The sequence below is a fragment of the Oncorhynchus mykiss genome, chromosome 9 (genome assembly GCF_057628025.1).
Source record: "Oncorhynchus mykiss isolate SJ-2025 chromosome 9, ASM5762802v1, whole genome shotgun sequence".
Lineage (NCBI taxonomy): Eukaryota > Metazoa > Chordata > Actinopteri > Salmoniformes > Salmonidae > Oncorhynchus > Oncorhynchus mykiss.
The window spans coordinates 13,467,093-13,486,325 of record NC_143030.1 but is presented as its reverse complement, the minus strand read 5'-3'; the positions used below and the strand labels follow the sequence as shown (position 1 = coordinate 13,486,325).

Genomic DNA, 19,233 nt, shown 5'->3' with positions numbered 1-19,233 from the left:
TGTTGTGTTGTGTTGGAGTGTGTTGTGACATGTTGTGTTGTGTTGTGACATGTTGTGTTGTGTTGTGTTGTGACATGTTGTGTTGTGTTGTGTTGTGTTGTGACATGTTGTGTTGTGTTGAAGTGTGTTGTGACATGTTGTGTTGTGATCTGTTGTGATGTGTTGTGTTGTGTGTGTCACATCACAACATGTCACAACACAACACATCACAACCCAACACAACACGTCACAACACACTCCAACACAACATCACAACACATCACAACACATCACAACACATCACAACACATCACATGTTATGTGTTGTGTTATGTGTTGTGACATAACCCAACACATCATAACCCACAACACAACACACAACATGTGTTACATAACACATTATGTTGTGTTGTTTTATTTGACCTTTATTTAACCAGGCAAGTCAGTTAAGAACAAATTCTTATTTTCAATGACGGCCTAGGAACAGTGGGTTAACTGCCTGTTCAGGGGCAGAACGACAGGGTTGTGTTGGGTTGTGTTGTGTTGTGACATGTTGTGTTGTGATAGCAGGAGTGAAGTATAGTATAGTATAGTGTACTGTTGTGTAGTGTAGTATAGTGTTGTGTGGTATGGTATAGTGTAGTATAGTATAGTGTACTGTTGTATAGTGTAGTATAGTGTTGTGTTAACAATAACAGGAGTGAAGTATAGTATAGTACAGTATAGTGTACTGTTGTGTAGTATAGTGTCGTGTTAACAATAGTAGGGGTGTTGTATAGTATAGTATAGTTGTATACTGTTGTATAGTGTAGTATAGTATAGTGTAATATAGTGTACTGTTGTATAGCATAGTGTAGTATAGTGTAGTATACGTAGTATGGTACAGTGTACTGTTGTATAGTATAGTATAGTACAGTATAGTATAGTGCACTGTTGTATAGTGTAGTATAGTACAGTATAGTGTAATGTTGTACAGTGTAGTATAGTACAGTATAGAGTACTGTTGTGTAGTATAGTGTCATGTTAACAATAGTAGGGGTGTTGTATAGTATAGTGTAGTATAGTATAGTATAGTGTACTGTTGTATAGTATCATGTAGTATAGTATAGTTTAGCATAGTATAGTGTACTGTTGTATAGTATTTTATAGTGTGGTATAGTGTAGTATAGTATTGTGTACTGTTGTATAGTTTAGTATAGTACAGTATAGTGTACTGTTGTATAGTGTAGTATAATATAGCGTACTGTTGTAAAGTATAGTATAATATAGTGTACTGTAGTATAGTGTAGTATAGTATAGTACAGTATAGTGTTGTGTTAACAATAGCAGGGGTGTTGTATAGTACAGGTGTGCCAAGCTTGTAGCGTCATACCCAAGATGACTCAAGGCTGTAATTGCTGCCAAAGATGCTTCAACAAAGTACTGAGTAAAAGGTCTGAATACTTATGTAAATGGGATATTTCTGTTTATGTTATTTTATAAATGTGCAAGAATTTATAAAAACCTGTTTTTGCTTTGTCATTATGGGGTATTGTGTGTATATAGATGAATAAGGCTGTAATGTAACAACATGTGGAAAAAGTCAAGGGGTCTGAATACTTTCCCATTGCACTGTAAAGTGTACTGTTGTATTTTGTAGTATACTACAGTATAGTGTAATGTTCACATTAACAGGGGTATTGTGTAATATAATGTGGTATTGTGTCATGTTAACAATAACATGGGTTGTTGGTGTGTTTCACAGGTCTTGAGTTATCAACACTTTACCGTAGGGGACGTTGTGTGTGTGTGTGTGTGTCTGTGTGTGTCTGTGTGTGTGTGTGTGTGTGTGTGTGTGTGTGTGTGTGTGTGTGTGTGTGTATATATATATATATATATGTATCATCACTGTCTCTGTGTTGCACCTCAGACCCTGTGCTCAGACTATGTACTGCAGTCTCCTACCCTCTAGACCAGGGGTGGGCAGTTCCAGTCCTCCAGGGCCTGATTGGTGTCAGTTTTGCCTCAGCTAACACACCCGACTCCAATAATCACCTAATTATGTATCTTCAGTTTAGAATGCAAGGTGATTAATCAGCTCTGTTTGGCAGGGATGGAGAGACAGAGTGACACCAATCAGTCCCTGGAGGACTGGAGTTGTGATTAATCAGCTCTGTTTGGCAGGGATGGAGAGACAGAGTGACACCAATCAGTCCCTGGAGGACTGGAGTTGCCCACCCCTGTTATAGACCTCTACTACACTAAGCTGTATGAGAAATGACAAACACATGAGCATCTGTCTAACATACACTCTCTCTCGCTTTCTCTTTCTCCCTCTACCCCCCCGATCCTCTCCCCCCTCTCTCACTCTTTCTCCTCACTTCCTCTCCATCTCTTTCTCCCTCTACCCCCCCCCCCCGATCCTCTCCCCCCTCTCTCACTCTTTCTCCTTACTCCCTTTCCATCTCTTTCTCCCTCTACCCCCCCGATCCTCCCCCCCTCTCTCACTCTTTCTCCTCACTCCCCTCTCTCACTCTTTCTCCTCACTCCCTTTCCATCTCTTTCTCCCTCTACCCCCCCGATCCTCTCCCCCCTCTCTCACTCTTTCTCCTCACTCCCTTTCCATCTCTTTCTCCCTCTACCCCCCCGATCCTCTCCCCCCTCTCTCACTCTTTCTCCTCACTTCCTTTCCATCTCTTTCTCCCTCTACCCCCTCCCCCCGATCCTCCCCCCCTCTCTCACTCTTTCTCCTCCCCCCCTCTCTCACTCTTTCTCCTCCCCCCCTCTCTCACTCTTTCTCCTCACTCCCTCTCCATCTCTTTCTTTCCATCCTACAGGCGTGTCATGGATGTGCAGTGGGATCAAGGTGTGACTGCAGCGGAGTGAAAGGAGTCAAGGTGAGAGTGAAATACACACACACACACTAACCTACTGTACAAAACAACCATAACACATCATTTCCTGATCTGATTTGTAATGACTGTTTTGTCCGTGTGCAATATGCATTGTAAGAGGTGTCATGACTTTGTGTTCTGTGTTCTGTGTTCTGTGTTCCGTGTTCCATAGGGTGAAAGGGGGTTACCAGGACTACAGGGTCAGCTGGGTGTACCGGGGTTCCCCGGACCTGAGGGGCCCATCGGTGGCAGGGGAGAGAAGGTAGGAGGTCCTTCCTGGATCTTGTTGTACGAGAAACATCATACCTGACCATATCTGTGAATTTAGACACTTGAAAACGAACCCCCCCCCCCCCCCCCATCTTCTTCTCTCTCTCAGGGTAGTGACGGACCTTCAGGGACTGGAGGTCCAAAAGGGATAAGAGTGAGTAACCTGACGTGACCCACACACGTCTCACTCCATATACCAGTTCAGTACACAGTCAAATGGCCCTCTCTAGGGTGTAGTACTCACCTTAGCCCACCAGATGTCCTCGTTTCACTCCAAGACAAACGGGAAGTAGCCTTATTGGTTTCTGGTGTGAATGTACGATCAGTGGTGTAGAGCATTATTTTTAGATGAGGGAGCGCACTTTATTATAATTTTTTTTTAAATCACGTCATAATCTCACCAATCAAAGTTTGTACGGACAGATGTGGCCAATTGAATCGCAAGTCATTAATATGTATATAATGCTTCCTCCAGTTGCGACGTCTGCCTGTGCCCACACCTATTTTCTAAAGAAAATGGTATATTTTTAATACCCTCAAACACCAAGTTAGGCATAGGTCACCTCATGTCCAAATAGGCCATCATCACTGTCAACCGTGACTGATAGTTATTCACGTTTTACTGGTGAAACGTCCCAACTGCATCTCCATGCCAACCATTTGATTGATCTCAATCAGTTTGATGGGAATATGCGTTCAGGTCTTCTTGAAGTACTGTTTCGTCAGTGAATCAGAGCGGACGGTGTTAACAAACTAGTAGCTTTTCTTGTATTTTGTTTTAGTCAAAGCATATCTCCTGCCTAGTGGATCACACTGTTGGGTTTTGGCCACATGAGAAGAAAGAATTAGACTATTACGCTTCAGTTAACCATATCCTAGAATATAATTAGAAATTAGGGGGTGTTTTTGGTGTAACAGTATCTTTATAGGCTTAGTGTGCTATGTACGCTATTATATTCGGTTCTGTTATGCAAAATATGAATTCATCGTTATGGGATCTTGCAAGACATTGATTCATCTTTGATCTACATTTCCTGAACAAGCACCATTGTGGGAAGTGATAATCTTCTACTTGTAATACGAATAGTAAGTGATGAGTATGACTATTAGGCAACAGGTCTGGATGAGATGTCATTTTAAGTGATTGGAGCCACTTCGTGGTGCTGAAAGAACAGCGACAAGATCTTGCAATGATGGATAGCTGAAGAAGGACAGCTCTGCAATTCGGCCAGTTCAGGAACAAACAACAATAATTTGCAGTAGGCCTAAATCCTTACAGAATGTATCATAAATCAACTTTGTTTTGATTAGCTTGAACACATGGTTACAATATTCCCTATTGCAGAATAAAAGAAAACAACGGTGAACTATCAATTCATAAAATGTATTTGCATAGATTAAACATGCTATCAAATCAATTGACCATAAAAAATTGCAGGAATTTGTTTTAAAACAGTCAGAAATTCAAGCTTTTAGTTCTGTGCAGTGCATACACCTAGCTCATAGTTCTGTGCAGTGCATACACCTAGCTCATAGTTCTTTGCAGTGCATACATCTAGCTCATAGTTCTTTGCAGTGCATACATCTAGCTCATAGTTCTGTGCAGTGCATACACCTAGCTCATAGTTCTGTGCAGTGCATACACCTAGCTCATAGTTCTGTGCAGTGCATACATCTAGCTCATAGTTCTGTGCAGTGCATACACCTAGCTCATAGTTCTGTGCAGTGCATACATCTAGCTCATAGTTCTGTGCAGTGCATACACCTAGCTCATAGTTCTGTGCAGTGCATACACCTAGCTCATAGTTCTTTCCAGTGCATATACCTAGCTCATAGTTCTGTGCAGTGCATACACCTAGCTCATAGTTCTTTCCAGTGCATACACCTAGCTCATAGTTCTGTGCAGTGCATACACCTAGCTCATAGTTCTGTGCAGTGCATACACCTAGCTCATAGTTCTGTGCAGTGCATACACCTAGCTCATAGTTCTTTGCAGTGCATACACCTAGCTCATAGTTCTTTGCAGTGCATACACCTAGCTCATAGTTCTTTGCAGTGCATACACCTAGCTCATAGTTCTGTGCAGTGCATACACCTAGCTCATAGTTCTTTCCAGTGCATATACCTAGCTCATAGTTCTGTGCAGTGCATACACCTAGCTCATAGTTCTTTCCAGTGCATACACCTAGCTCATAGTTCTGTGCAGTGCATACACCTAGCTCATAGTTCTGTGCAGTGCATACACCTAGCTCATAGTTCTGTGCAGTGCATACACCTAGCTCATAGTTCTGTGCAGTGCATACACCTAGCTCATAGTTCTTTGCAGTGCATACACCTAGCTCATAGTTCTTTCTCATTCTCCCCAATGGCAGAGAGAGGACTGGGAAGAAATCATCATTTACCTCTAGGCTGCTTTAAATATCATCAACTATTATTTTTTATTATTTTGTTTTTCATTGAATGTTAGTGGTAATTAAATATAGTTATTTAGAATTGATCAGAATATATTTTCCAGAAATAGTTTTACCAGCTCCGTGTATTCTCAAATTGAAAAAAAAGTGAGAGAGCGCTGCACTACACCACTGTGTATGATGTACCATTTCTCAAAGTATTTTATTGATCAGTGGTGGCTGGTGTCACTTTAATTGGGGAGGAAGGGCTTATAGTAATGGCTGGAACGGAATAAAAGGGATGGTCTCAAGCACATCAAACACCTGATTTACATGTACCTGATACCATTCACTCCATTCTATTCAATATTATGAGCTGTCCTCCCCTCACCAGCCTCTTATTGATTCATTGTCCTTGTTACTCCCACAGGGACCTCCCGGACTGCCTGGATTCCCCGGAACACCAGGAATTCCAGTGAGTTTCCTGCTTTTAATTTCTCATCCTTTACCATATACAGTTGAAGTCTGAAGTTTACATACACCTTAGCCAAATACATTAACTCAGTTTTTCACAATTCCTGACATTTAATCCTGGTAAAAATTCCCTGTTTTAGGTCAGTTAGGATCACCACTTTATTTTAAGAATGTGAAATGTCAGAATAATAGTAGAGAGAATGATTTATTTCAGCTTTTATTTCTTTCATCACATTCCCAGTGGGTCAGAAGTTTACATACACTCAATTAGTATTTAGTAGCATTGCCTTTAAATTGTTGAACTTGGGTCAAACGTTATGGGTAGCCTTCCACAAGCTTCCCACAATAAGTTGGGTGGATTTTGTCCCATTCCTCCTGACAGAGCTGGTGTAACTGAGTCAGGTTTGTAGACCTCCTTGCCCGCACACTGTCATGTACTGTCATGTTGTGTCTTGTCTCTGTCCTTTCCCTTCACCCTGTCTCCCTCTGCTGGTCGTTATTAGGTTACCTTTTCTCCCCCGCTTTCCCCCAGCTGTTCCTTGTCTCCTCTTGACTACCTCGTCACCCCTTCTCCCACCTGTTCCCTTTTTCCCTCTGATTAGTCCCCTATATCTCTCTCTGTTTTTGTTCCTGTCCTTGTCGGATTCTTGTTTGTTGTGTTTCATGCCTGAACCAGACTGTCGTCATGTTTGCTGTAACCTTGTCTTGTCCTGTCGGAATCTGCCGGTCCGTCTGAGCCTACCTATGTTTGGTAATTAAAGAAGCTCTGTTTAAGTTAATTCGCTTTTGGGTCCTCATTCACGCACCGTAACAGAAGAATCCGACCAAGAATGGACCCAGCGACTTCGGATCCTCTCCACTCAGCCGTCGGGATCCAGGGAGCGATGCTAGGCAGACACGAGCAGGAAGTGTCTGCTGCTCGACATGCCGTTGAGACCCTGGCCACCCAAGTCTCCAACCTCACAGAACAGGTTCACCATCTCCGCCTCGATCCACTGGCCACTTCCAGGGCTTTCGAATCTCCGGAGCCCAGAATCAATAACCCGCCGTGTTACTCTGGGGAGCCCACTGAATGCCGCTCGTTCCTCACCCAGTGTGATATTGTGTTTTCTCTCCAGCCCAACACTTACTCCAGGAGCACTGCTCGTGTCGCCTACGTCATATCTCTCCTTATTGGACGGGCTCGTGAGTGGGGCACGGCAATCTGGGAGGCAAGGGCTGAGTGTACTAACCAGTATCAGGACTTTAAGGAGGAGATGATACGGGTTTTTGATCGATCTGTTTTTGGGGAGGAGGCTTCCAGGGCCCTGTCTTCCCTATGTCAAGGCAATCGATCCATAACAGACTACTCTATTGAGTTTCGCACTCTTGCTGTCTCCAGTGGCTGGAACGAGCCGGCCTTGCTCGCTCGTCTTCTGGAGGGTCTCCGCGCAGAGGTAAAGGATGAGATTCTCTCCCGGGAGGTTCCTTCCAGCGTGGATTCCTTGATTGAACTCGCTATTCGCATTGAGCGACGGGTTGATCTTCGTCACCGAGCTCGTGGAAAGGAGCTCGCGCTCTCCGTCGCCCCCCTCTCCGCGTCACTACCATCTTCCTCTGCCGGCTCGGGTGCTGAGCCCATGCAGCTGGGAGGTATCCGCATCTCGACTAAGGAGAGGGAACGGAGAATCACCAACCGCCTCTGTCTCTATTGCGGTTCCGCTGGTCATTTTGTCACTTCATGTCCAGTAAAAGGCCAGAGCTCGTCAGTAAGCGGAGGGCTACTGGTGAGCGCTACTACTCCTGTCTCTCCTTCAAGATCCTGCACTACCTTGTCGGTCCATCTACGCTGGACCGGTTCGTCAGCTTCCTGCAGTGCCTTAATAGACTCTGGGGCGGAGGGCTGTTTTATGGACGAGACCTGGGCTCGGGAACATGACATTCCTCTCAGACAGTTAAAGGGGCCCACGGCCTTGTTCGCCCTGGATGGTAGTCCTCTCCCCAGGATTCAGCGTGAGACGCTACCTTTAACCCTCACTGTTTCTGGTAATCATAGTGAAACCATTTCTTTTTTAATTTTTCGTTCACCTTTTACACCTGTTGTTTTGGGCCATCCCTGGCTAGTTTGTCATAATCCTTCCATTAATTGGTCTAGTAATTCTATCCTCTCCTGGAACGTCTCTTGTCATGTGAAATGTTTAATGTCTGCTATCCCTCCTGTTTCCTCTGTCTCTTCTTCACAGGAGGAGCCTGGTGATTTGACAGGGGTGCCGGAGGAATATCACGATCTGCGCACGGTGTTCAGTCGGTCCAGGGCCACCTCTCTTCCTCCACACCGGTCGTATGATTGTAGTATTGATCTCCTTCCGGGAACCAACCCCCCCCGGGGTAGACTATACTCTCTGTCGGCTCCCGAACGTAAGGCTCTCGAAGATTATTTGTCTGTAGCTCTTGACGCCGGTACCATAGTCCCCTCCTCCTCTCCCGCCGGAGCGGGGGTTTTTTTTGTCAAGAAGAAGGACGGGTCTCTGCGCCCCTGCATAGATTATCGAGGGCTGAATGACATAACAGTGAAGAATCGTTATCCGCTTCCTCTTATGTCTTCAGCCTTCGAGATCCTGCAGGGAGCCAGGTTTTTCACTAAGTTGGACCTTCGTAACGCTTACCATCTCGTGCGCATCAGGGAGGGGGACGAGTGGAAGACGGCGTTTAACACTCCGTTAGGGCACTTTGAATACCGGGTTCTTCCTTTCGGCCTCGCTAACGCTCCAGCTGTCTTTCAGGCATTAGTCAATGATGTCCTGAGAGACATGCTGAACATCTTTGTTTTCGTTTACCTTGACGATATCCTGATTTTTTCACCGTCACTCCAGATTCATGTTCAGCACGTTCGACGTGTCCTCCAGCGCCTTTTAGAGAATTGTCTTTTTGTGAAGGCTGAGAAGTGCACTTTTCATGCCTCCTCCGTCACATTTCTCGGTTCTGTTATTTCCGCTGAAGGCATTAAGATGGATCCCGCTAAGGTCCAAGCTGTCATTGATTGGCCCGTCCCTAAGTCACGCGTCGAGCTGCAGCGCTTTCTCGGCTTCGCGAACTTCTATCGTCGTTTCATCCGTAATTTCGGTCAGGTGGCAGCTCCTCTCACAGCCCTTACTTCTGTCAAGACGTGCTTTAAGTGGTCCGTTTCCGCCCAGGGAGCTTTTGATCTCCTCAAGAATCGTTTTACATCCGCTCCTATCCTTGTTACACCTGACGTCTCTAGACAGTTCGTTGTCGAGGTTGACGCGTCAGAGGTGGGCGTGGGAGCCATTCTTTCTCAGCGCTCCCTCTCTGACGACAAGGTCCACCCATGCGCGTATTTTTCTCATCGCCTGTCGCCGTCGGAACGTAACTATGATGTGGGTAACCGCGAACTGCTCGCCATCCGGTTAGCCCTAGGCGAATGGCGACAGTGGTTGGAGGGGGCGACCGTTCCTTTTGTCGTTTGGACTGACCATAGGAACCTTGAGTACATCCGTTCTGCCAAACGACTTAATGCGCGTCAGGCGCGTTGGGCGCTGTTTTTCGCTCGTTTCGAGTTCGTGATTTCTTATCGTCCGGGCTCTAAGAACACCAAGCCTGATGCTTTGTCTCGTCTCTTCAGTTCTTCAGTAGCCTCCACTGACCCCGAGGGGATTCTCCCTGAGGGGCGTGTTGTCGGGTTGACTGTCTGGGGAATTGAGAGGCAGGTAAAACAAGCGCTCACTCACACTCCGTCGCCGCGCGCTTGTCCTAGGAACCTTCTTTTCGTTCCCGTTCCTACTCGTCTGGCCGTTCTTCAGTGGGCTCACTCTGCCAAGTTAGCCGGCCACCCTGGCGTTCGGGGTACGCTTGCTTCCATTCGCCAGCGTTTTTGGTGGCCCACCCGGGAGCATGACACGCGTCGTTTCGTGGCTGCTTGTTCGGTCTGCGCGCAGACTAAGTCCGGTAACTCTCCTCCTGCCGGCCGTCTCAGGCCGCTTCCTATTCCCTCTCGACCGTGGTCTCACATCGCCTTAGATTTTGTCACCGGACTGCCTTCGTCAGCGGGGAAGACTGTTATTCTTACGGTTGTCGATAGGTTCTCTAAGGCGGCTCATTTCATTCCCCTTGCTAAGCTTCCTTCTGCTAAAGAGACGGCACAAATCATCATCGAGAATGTTTTCAGAATTCATGGCCTTCCGTCAGACGTCGTTTCGGACAGAGGTCCGCAATTCACGTCTCAATTTTGGAGGGAGTTTTGCCGTTTGATTGGGGCTTCCGTCAGTCTCTCTTCCGGCTTTCACCCCCAGTCTAACGGTCAAGCAGAACGGGCCAATCAGACTATTGGTCGCATCTTACGCAGTCTTTCTTTTCGCAACCCTGCATCTTGGTCAGAACAGCTCCCCTGGGCAGAATACGCCCACAACTCGCTTCCTTCGTCTGCAACCGGGCTATCTCCTTTTCAGAGTAGCCTCGGGTACCAGCCTCCGCTGTTCTCATCTCAGTTCGCCGAGTCCAGCGTCCCCTCCGCTCAGGCTTTTGTCCAACGTTGCGAGCGCACCTGGAAGAGGGTCAGGTCTGCACTTTGCCGTTATAGGACGCAGACTGTGAGGGCTGCTAATAAGCGTAGAACTAAGAGTCCTAGATATTGTCGCGGTCAGAGAGTTTGGCTCTCCACTCAGAACCTTCCCCTTAAGACGGCTTCTCGCAAGTTGACCCCGCGGTTCATTGGTCCGTTCCGTATTTCTCGGGTCATTAATCCTGTCGCAGTTCGACTTCTTCTTCCGCGATACCTTCGTCGCGTCCACCCGGTCTTCCATGTCTCCTGCATCAAGCCTGTCCTTCGCGCCCCCGCTCGTCTTCCCCCCCCCCCCCCCCATCCTTGTCGAGGGCGCACCCATCTACAGGGTCCGTAGAATTTTGGACATGCGTCCTCGGGGCCGTGGTCACCAGTACCTCGTAGATTGGGAGGGGTACGGTCCTGAGGAGAGGAGTTGGGTTCCCTCTCGGGACGTGCTGGACCGTGCGCTGATCGAGGATTTCCTCCGTTGCCGCCAGGTTTCCTCCTCGAGTGCGCCAGGAGGCGCTCGGTGAGTGGGGGGGTACTGTCATGTACTGTCATGTTGTGTCTTGTCTCTGTCCTTTCCCTTCACCCTGTCTCCCTCTGCTGGTCGTTATTAGGTTACCTTTTCTCCCCCGCTTTCCCCCAGCTGTTCCTTGTCTCCTCTTGACTACCTCGTCACCCCTTCTCCCACCTGTTCCCTTTTTCCCTCTGATTAGTCCCCTATATCTCTCTCTGTTTTTGTTCCTGTCCTTGTCGGATTCTTGTTTGTTGTGTTTCATGCCTGAACCAGACTGTCGTCATGTTTGCTGTAACCTTGTCTTGTCCTGTCGGAATCTGCCGGTCCGTCTGAGCCTACCTATGTTTGGTAATTAAAGAAGCTCTGTTTAAGTTAATTCGCTTTTGGGTCCTCATTCACGCACCGTAACACACACGCTTTTTCAGTTCTGCCCACAAATTTTCTATGGGACTGCGGTCAGGGCTTTGTGATGGTCACTCCAATACCTTGACTTTGTTGTCCTTAAGCCATTTTGCCACAACTTTGGAAGTATGCTTGGGGTCATTGTCCATTTGGAAGACCCATTTGCGACCAAGATTTAACTTCCTGACTGATGTCTTGAGATGTTGCTTCAATATATCCACATAATTCTCCTCCCTCATGTAGCCATCCATTTTGTGAAGTGCACCAGTCCCTCCTGCAGCAAAGCACCTCCACAACATGATGCTGCCACCCCCGTGCTTCACGGTTGGGATGGTGTTCTTCGGGTTGCAAGATCCCCCCCCCCCCCCCTTTCCCTCCAAACATAATGATGTTCATTATGGCCAAACAATTCTATTTTTGTTTCATTAGACCAGAGGACATTTCTCCAAAAAGTACGATCTTTGTCCCCATGTGCAGTTGCAAACCGTAGTCTGGCTTTTTTATGGTGGTTTTGGATCAGTGTCATCTTTCTTGCTGAGCGGCCTTTCAGGTTATGTCGATATAGGACTCGTTTTACTGTGGATATAGATGCTTTTGTACCTGTTTCCTCCAGCATCTTCACAAGGTCCTTTTCTGTTGTTCTGGGATTGATTTGCACTTTTCGCAGCAAAGTATTTTCATCTCTAGGAGACAGAACGTGTCTCCTTCCTTAGCGGTATGACGGCTGCGTGGTCCCATGGTGTGTAATATACTTGCTTACTATTGTTTGTACAGATGAACGTGGTACCTTCAGAAATTACTACCAAGGATGAACCAGACTTGTGGAGGTCTACAATGTTTTTCTGAGGTCTTGACTGATTTATTTAGATTTCCCATGATGTCAAGCAAAGAGGCACTGAGTTTGAAGGTTGACCTTGAAATACATCCACAGGTACAGCTCCAATATACTCAAATTATGTAAATTAGCCTATCAGAAGCTTCTAAAGCAATGACATCATTTTCTGGAATTTTCCAAGCTGTTTGAAGGCACAGTCAACTTAGTTTATGTAAACTTCTGACCCACTGGAATTGTGATACAGTGAATTATAATGTGAAATAATCTGTCTGTAAACAATTGTTGGAAAAATTACTTGTCATGCACAAAGTAAATGTCCTAACCGACTTACCAAAACAATCGTTTTTTAGCAAGAAATTTGTGGAGTGGTTGAAAAACGAGTTTTAATGACTACAACCTAAGTGTATGTAATCTTCAGACTTCAACTGTAGCCTAGCCTATCTATATAGCCTAGCCAATCTATATAGCCTAGCCCTTCTGGTAGAGAGACGGTGGAACCTTTGCTGAACTATCACTGGCTATTTTTAACATCACATGACATCCAGGGTGCAGATTGATCATATAATGAATAGAACTGACACGATTCCAAATGTAGTCTTACAACAGTTATTTATGTTGTACACAGATAGATAGATAGATAGATAGATAGATAGATAGATAGATAGATAGATAGATAGATAGATAGATAGATAGATAGATAGATAGATAGATAGACTCATCTTTCTGTCTCTGCCATTATAGCGTCTGTGACAGCATGGGCAGCGCCATTGAGGCAATCTACATTTTTAAGTAGTCAATTGTCTTTTTCTCGATTAGCTGATCCAGCCTGATGACCCGGTTGGACATGAGAGAAACAGGGTCACCAGGAGGGATCAGCCAATTAAGTTATAAGTCCCACCCAGTTGGCTACATTAAAATGGTGGAAGCCCTCAATGGCGCTGCCTATGCTAAGACAGCCTTTTGGCCACTAGAGGCCCCTATCATTCTTTATGGTTCTACACCATACATTTTATCTGAATGTTCCGTACTGCATCGCTGTGTAACCTCACTTCCTGTGTGATGTGTGACTTCCTGTTGTCTCTGTGTCTGTGTTCTCCTGCAGGGTCTCCCGGGACAGGATGGCCCCCCAGGCCCCAAAGGAACTGCAGGCTGCAACGGGACTAAGGTGGGTTTTTACAACTGACTGAAAGCGATACGACTCTGTCGAGTCCTGAGAGAACTCGGGTTAGATTGAATTTGGACTGAAACTGTTCTATCACACCTGGCCACTAGATGGCAGCACTCTGCTATTATCTGTGATGTTGTATCACTCCTGGCCACTAGATGGCAGAACTCTGCTATTATCTGCGCTTGTAAGGCTACTGAGTCAAAGCATATAGCATATTGGAAAAGTAACCATGGGCTGGAGTGCAATATGCAGAAATCGCTCCACCATTTCCTGGTTGCTAAAATTGTAGTAGTTTGCCTAATGTCAGTTTATTTCACAAAACAAGCAGTCATTGATTAGAGAATCATTGTACCATCTAAACTGCTGTGAAATATATTTTCCTTAAACAATAATATTGTATTTTCAGCTGTTTGAAGCTGGTGTACAAAACCCAAAATAAAAGATGCAAAAACAAAACTTAAGAACAGGGAAACGTAGAAATAGCACACATAGAACATATCTACCGCTGCTTGGACTTGTTTTCGATGAGAATGACATATCTATTACTCATATTTCTATATGAATTTGGTCAGGTTGCCCAAAAAGTCACATACTGTATTGCAGCTTTAATTCTATCTCATCTCAGGGTGAGCGAGGATTCCCTGGAAGTCCAGGCTTCCCCGGACTGGAGGGTCGATTGGTGAGTACCTTACACACAACACACAGTGTCGTCTCTCTCATGTCTCTCTGAGAAAGTCTCTGAGACTTTAAAATGTATCCCTTTTTTCTCGTCTCCCTCCTCTTCAGGGTCCACCTGGTTTTCCAGGACAAAAGGTAACTACTGTATTTGTCCCGCCAAACTGTTGTCCTCTTTACATTAAGTACCGGCTCATATAATTCACTCGGAAACAACAGTGTATCTAATACATGCTACGGAGTCCACTAATGAATATGACCCCAATGTGTGATGGGTTCCGCTTTAACCTCCTCTACAGGGAGACCCAGGTGACATCATCACAAATGAACGTTTCGGACAGATAGGAGGTGTAGGTCTGCCTGGCCGGCCTGGAGTTCCTGTGAGTTTTCTATTGAACCATAGACCCACTTTGAACTGAACTGATTTTAACTGACCTACAATTCTAAAGTCTGTATTCAGACAGATAAAAGAGAAAACCTTAATTAGACTTTGTCGAGTGATTGGTTTTATCAAATAGTAGGCTAATATAATATATTGTTCATATTTGGATTTTCAGAATCAATCAATCAAATAAATGGTAATCCATTATGGGAGATGTAAACCTGTGTCTTTCAAACCAGAGGTCATTGTGTAACGTTTGTGGTGTCTGTCTTGTTTCTAGGGTGACCAAGGCCCCTCAGGATTGTCCGGTCCTACCGGCCCTCCCGGCCCCAGAGGTTATGAGGTACAGTACAGTAACATCCCAAATCATGTTATTGACAACCGGCACTCATCCGTTATGTTCTGAGGAACTTTACACAATCAAACTGGTCCCAGTCCTGTGACATCCAGTATGTTCTGAGGGACTTTACACAATCAAACTGGTCCCAGTCCTGTGACATCCAGTATGTTCTGAGGAACTTTACACAATCAAACTGGTCCCAGTCCTGTGACATCCAGTATGTTCTGAGGAACTTTACACAATCAAACTGGTCCCAGTCCTGTGACATCCAGTATGTTCTGAGGGACTTTACACAATCAAACTGGTCCCAGTCCTGTGACATCCAGTATGTTCTGAGGAACTTTACACAATCAAACTGGTCCCAGTCCTGTGACATCCAGTATGTTCTGAGGGACTTTACACAATCAAACTGGTCCCAGTCCTGTGACATCCAGTATGTTCTGAGGGACTTTACACAATCAAACTGGTCCCAGACCTCATTCAATCAATCAAATGTATTTATAAATCCCTTTTTACATCAGCTGATGTCACAAAGTGCTGTACAGAAACCCAGCCTAAAACCCCAAACAGCAAGCAATGCAGGTGTAGAAGCACGGTGGCTAGGAAAAACTCCCTAGAAAAGGCAGGAACCTAGGAAGAAACCTAGAGAGGAACCAGGCTATGAGGGGTGGCCAGTCCTCTTCTGGCTGTGCCGGGTGGAGATTATAAGAGAACATGGTCATTAAGGCCAGATGTTCAATATGTTCAAACGGTCATAGATGACCAGCAGGGACAAATAATAATCACAATGGTTGTAGAGGGTGCAACAGGTCAGTACCTCAGGAGTAAATGTCAGTTGGCTTTTCATAGCCGAGCATTCAGAGGTTGAGACAGTAGGTGCGAGCGAGAGAGAGAGAGAGAGAGAGTCGGAAACAGCAGGTCCGAAAAGTAGCACATCCGGTGAACAGGTTAGGGTTCCATAGCCACAGTTGGAACAGTTGAAACTGGAGCAGCAGCGCGACCAGGTGGACTGGGGACAGCCAGTAGTCATCAGGCCAGGTAGTCCCGAGGCATGGTCGTAGGAATCAGGTCCTCTGGGAGGGAAAGGCGAGAGGGAGAGAGAATTAAAGGGAGCATACCACCCTGCATCCCACTGCTGGCCTGCTTCTGAAGCTAAGCAGGATTGGTCCTGGATGGGAGACCAGATGCTGCTGGAAGTGGTGTTGGAGTGCCAGTAGGAGGCACCCTTTCCTCTGGTCTAAAAAAAGAATATCTCATTGTCCCAGGGCAGTGATTAGGGGCATTCCATTGTGTAGGGTGCTGTCTTTCAGATGGGATGTTAAACGGGTGTCCTGACTCTCTGTGGTCACTGAAGAAGTAGCTCTTTCAGTAGTTTAGTTGGAATAGGGTCCAGTATGCAGCTTGAAGGTTTAGAGACCAGGACTCTTTTCTCCATTGATCCTAGTTCCTGGCAGTTCTGTGCAGACTCAGGACAGCGGAGTTTTGGAGAAACACACAGATTTAAAGAGGAGTCCGTAATTTGCTTTCTAATGATCATGATCATTTCATCGAAGAAGTTCATGAATTCATCACGGCTGAAGTGAAAGCCATCCTCTCTTGTGGAATTCTGCTTTTTAGTTCATTTTGGATTGTTCTTTTTCTCCTCAGTTAGGTTGGAAAAGTAGGAAGCTTGAGCAGCATTGGGGGCTCTTTGATATTACATGATATTGTCTTTCCAAGCTAGTCGGAAGACTTCCAGTTTGGTGGAGCCCCATTTCTGTTCCAATTTTCTGGAAGCTTGTTTCAGGGCTTGGGATTTTCCAGGGAGCTAGTTTCTTATAGCAAATGTTTTTTGTTTTTAGGGGTGCAGCTGCATCTAGAGTATTGCGCAAGGTTAAATTGAGTTCCTCAGTTAGGTGGTTAACTGATTTTTGTTCTCTGACATCCTTGGGTAGGTGGAAGGAGTCTGGAAGGGAATCTAGGCATCTTAGGGTTGTCTGAGAATTTATAGCACGGATTTTGATGATCCTTGGTTGGGGTCTGAGCAGATTATTTGTTGTGGTTGCAAACGTAATAAGATGGTGGTCTGATAGTCCAGGATTATGAGGAAAAACATTAAGATCCAAAACATTTATTCCATGGGACAAAACTAGGTTTCAGAGAATGACTGTTGCAATGAGTAGGTCCAGAGACATGTTGGACAAAACCCACTGAGTCGACAATGGCTCTGAAAGTATTTTGGAGTGTGTCTGTGGACTTTTCCATGTGAATATTGAAGTCACCAAAAATGTGAATATTGTCTGCCATGTCTACAAGATTCGATAGGAATTCAGGGAAGTCAGTGAACATACAGCCCAGGAGGCCTGCAGAAAGTAGCTACAAAAGGTGATTGAGTAGGCTGCATAGATGTCATGACTAGAAGCTCACAAGCTAGTGGCAGACTCCACTAAGCTGGCAGGCTGGCCAACAGCCTGCTGCCTGGCCTGCACCCTATCTCATTGTGGAGCTAGAGGAGTTAAAGCCTTGTACAATTATCTACACATTCTATATTTTGGGAGGGGATGAAAACAGTTTTCAACTAACAATTGAGTTGTGAGACTTTGTTTTAGAGCTCATCGCCTGTGACATCCAGTATTTTCAGAGGGACTTTACACAGTGAAACTGCTCCCAGACCTGTAACATCCATGATCTGAGGGACTTTACACAGTCAAACTGTTCCCAGACCTTTAACATCCATGATCTGAGGGACTTTACACAGTCAAACTGTTCCCAGACCTGTGACATCCAGTATGTTATGTGGGACTGCTCCCAGACTAGTCCCCAGGCAAGCTGGTCCCAGACATGTTACTTCCAGTAGTGTTTGTCAGTGCCGAATATTAAGAATTGGGCCAACTTTTAGAAGTTTGAATATTTTTCTAATTCTAGACATTCAGTTTCATCCCAGCTAGCACATTTGGTTCCTTGGATGTTGTGGTAACGAACGTTTTTGGTTGCAGGGAGGTTCTGAGAATGTTTTTCTATGGTTCCATTAAAGTGTTCCTGGGAGGTTTTATTGACATTCTGAGAACGGAAATTATAAATTATTTGAAGGTAATGTTTCAATAAGACTTTTAGCTTAAGTGAACGGTTTTGAACTCAAATCACACATATACATTCATTTGCTTTGGCATTAATCATGAAAACACAAGTAGCATCACTGAGATTCAAACCTATGGCATTAATCATGCAAACACAAGTAGCATCACTGAGATTCAAACCTATGGCATTAATCATGCAAACACAAGTAGCATGACTGAGATTCAAACCTATGGCATTAATCATGCAAACACAAGTAGCATCACTGAGATTCAAACCTATGGCATTAATCATGCAAACACAAGTAGCATCACTGAGATTCAAACCTATGGCATTAATCATGCAAACACAAGTAGCATCACTGAGATTCAAACCTATGGCATTAATCATGCAAACACAAGTAGCATCACTGAGATTCAAACCTATGATCTTCTGTTCTCTATTCATGGAATCCATCCCACTGCACCACCAGGATTGAGTTAGTGTGCAGTGGTTTTTTAACTTGTGCAAAACTGTACATTTTAGTCTATTCAAACAGACCCCATTTCAAAGGAAACAATCACTCTTTCAGATCAGGTACGGCCAATAGATATTTTTTACTTACATTTTTTAAAAACATTTTATTTAACTCGGCAAGTCAGTTAAGAACAAATTGTTATTTACAGTGATGGCCAACACCGGCCAAACCCAGACGATGCTGGGCCAATTGTGCACCGCCTTATGGGACCCCCAATCACTACCGGTTGTGATATTAATGGGTGCGGCCAACACACCTGAACACACTTAACAAGATAGATAGAGTTTTGTTGATGCTGAGAATGGAGGGTATTTGTTTTGAAATTGCATTCTTAGAATGTTGATTGAATGTTACTAATGTTTTCTTGAGGTTTTTATGGAAAGTTTTCTTAATGTTCTGAGAACATGACTTTAAATAGAACCACGAGGAAACATGTAGAAACCATCATGCTGAAGTACCTAAATTCCCACAGAAAAATTGTATTTCTTAACATTCTCTGAACAATTTTAGAATATTGCTATAAGTAGAACCATGAGGAAACCTGTAGGAACGTTATGCTAAAGTATTGAAATTCCCACCTAAGAAACATATAGTTCTCAGAACGTTATGTGCTAACTGGGTAAGAACTGATCCAACGTAGTTTGCATCATTATAACGTTTTATTATTCTATTAATAGTTATAGATTTTCTTAATAAAGTTGTTAATGTGTTGTTAATAAAGTTGTGTGCCATTTTGTAGGGTCGTCCCGGGCCTCCTGGTCTTCCTGGTCCAAAGGTGAGTTGCTTTACACACGGAATATGTGTACATATCTAC

General features: G+C 44.9%; 1 protein-coding gene across 2 annotated transcripts in view; it reads left to right on the top strand.

Moving 5' to 3' along the window:
• Positions 1-19,233, top strand: part of LOC110531422 (uncharacterized) — a 105,130-nt gene that overhangs the window by 37,473 nt on the left and 48,424 nt on the right. For both annotated transcript variants that reach the window (XM_036987301.2, XM_090183507.1), the window contains exons 2-11: positions 2,796-2,855; positions 3,025-3,114; positions 3,232-3,276; positions 5,943-5,987; positions 13,386-13,448; positions 14,077-14,130; positions 14,238-14,264; positions 14,426-14,506; positions 14,789-14,851; positions 19,159-19,194. In XM_036987301.2, coding sequence (XP_036843196.2) covers positions 2,796-2,855; positions 3,025-3,114; positions 3,232-3,276; positions 5,943-5,987; positions 13,386-13,448; positions 14,077-14,130; positions 14,238-14,264; positions 14,426-14,506; positions 14,789-14,851; positions 19,159-19,194 — 564 coding nt within the window. The remainder of the gene's footprint in view (positions 1-2,795; positions 2,856-3,024; positions 3,115-3,231; positions 3,277-5,942; positions 5,988-13,385; positions 13,449-14,076; positions 14,131-14,237; positions 14,265-14,425; positions 14,507-14,788; positions 14,852-19,158; positions 19,195-19,233) is intronic.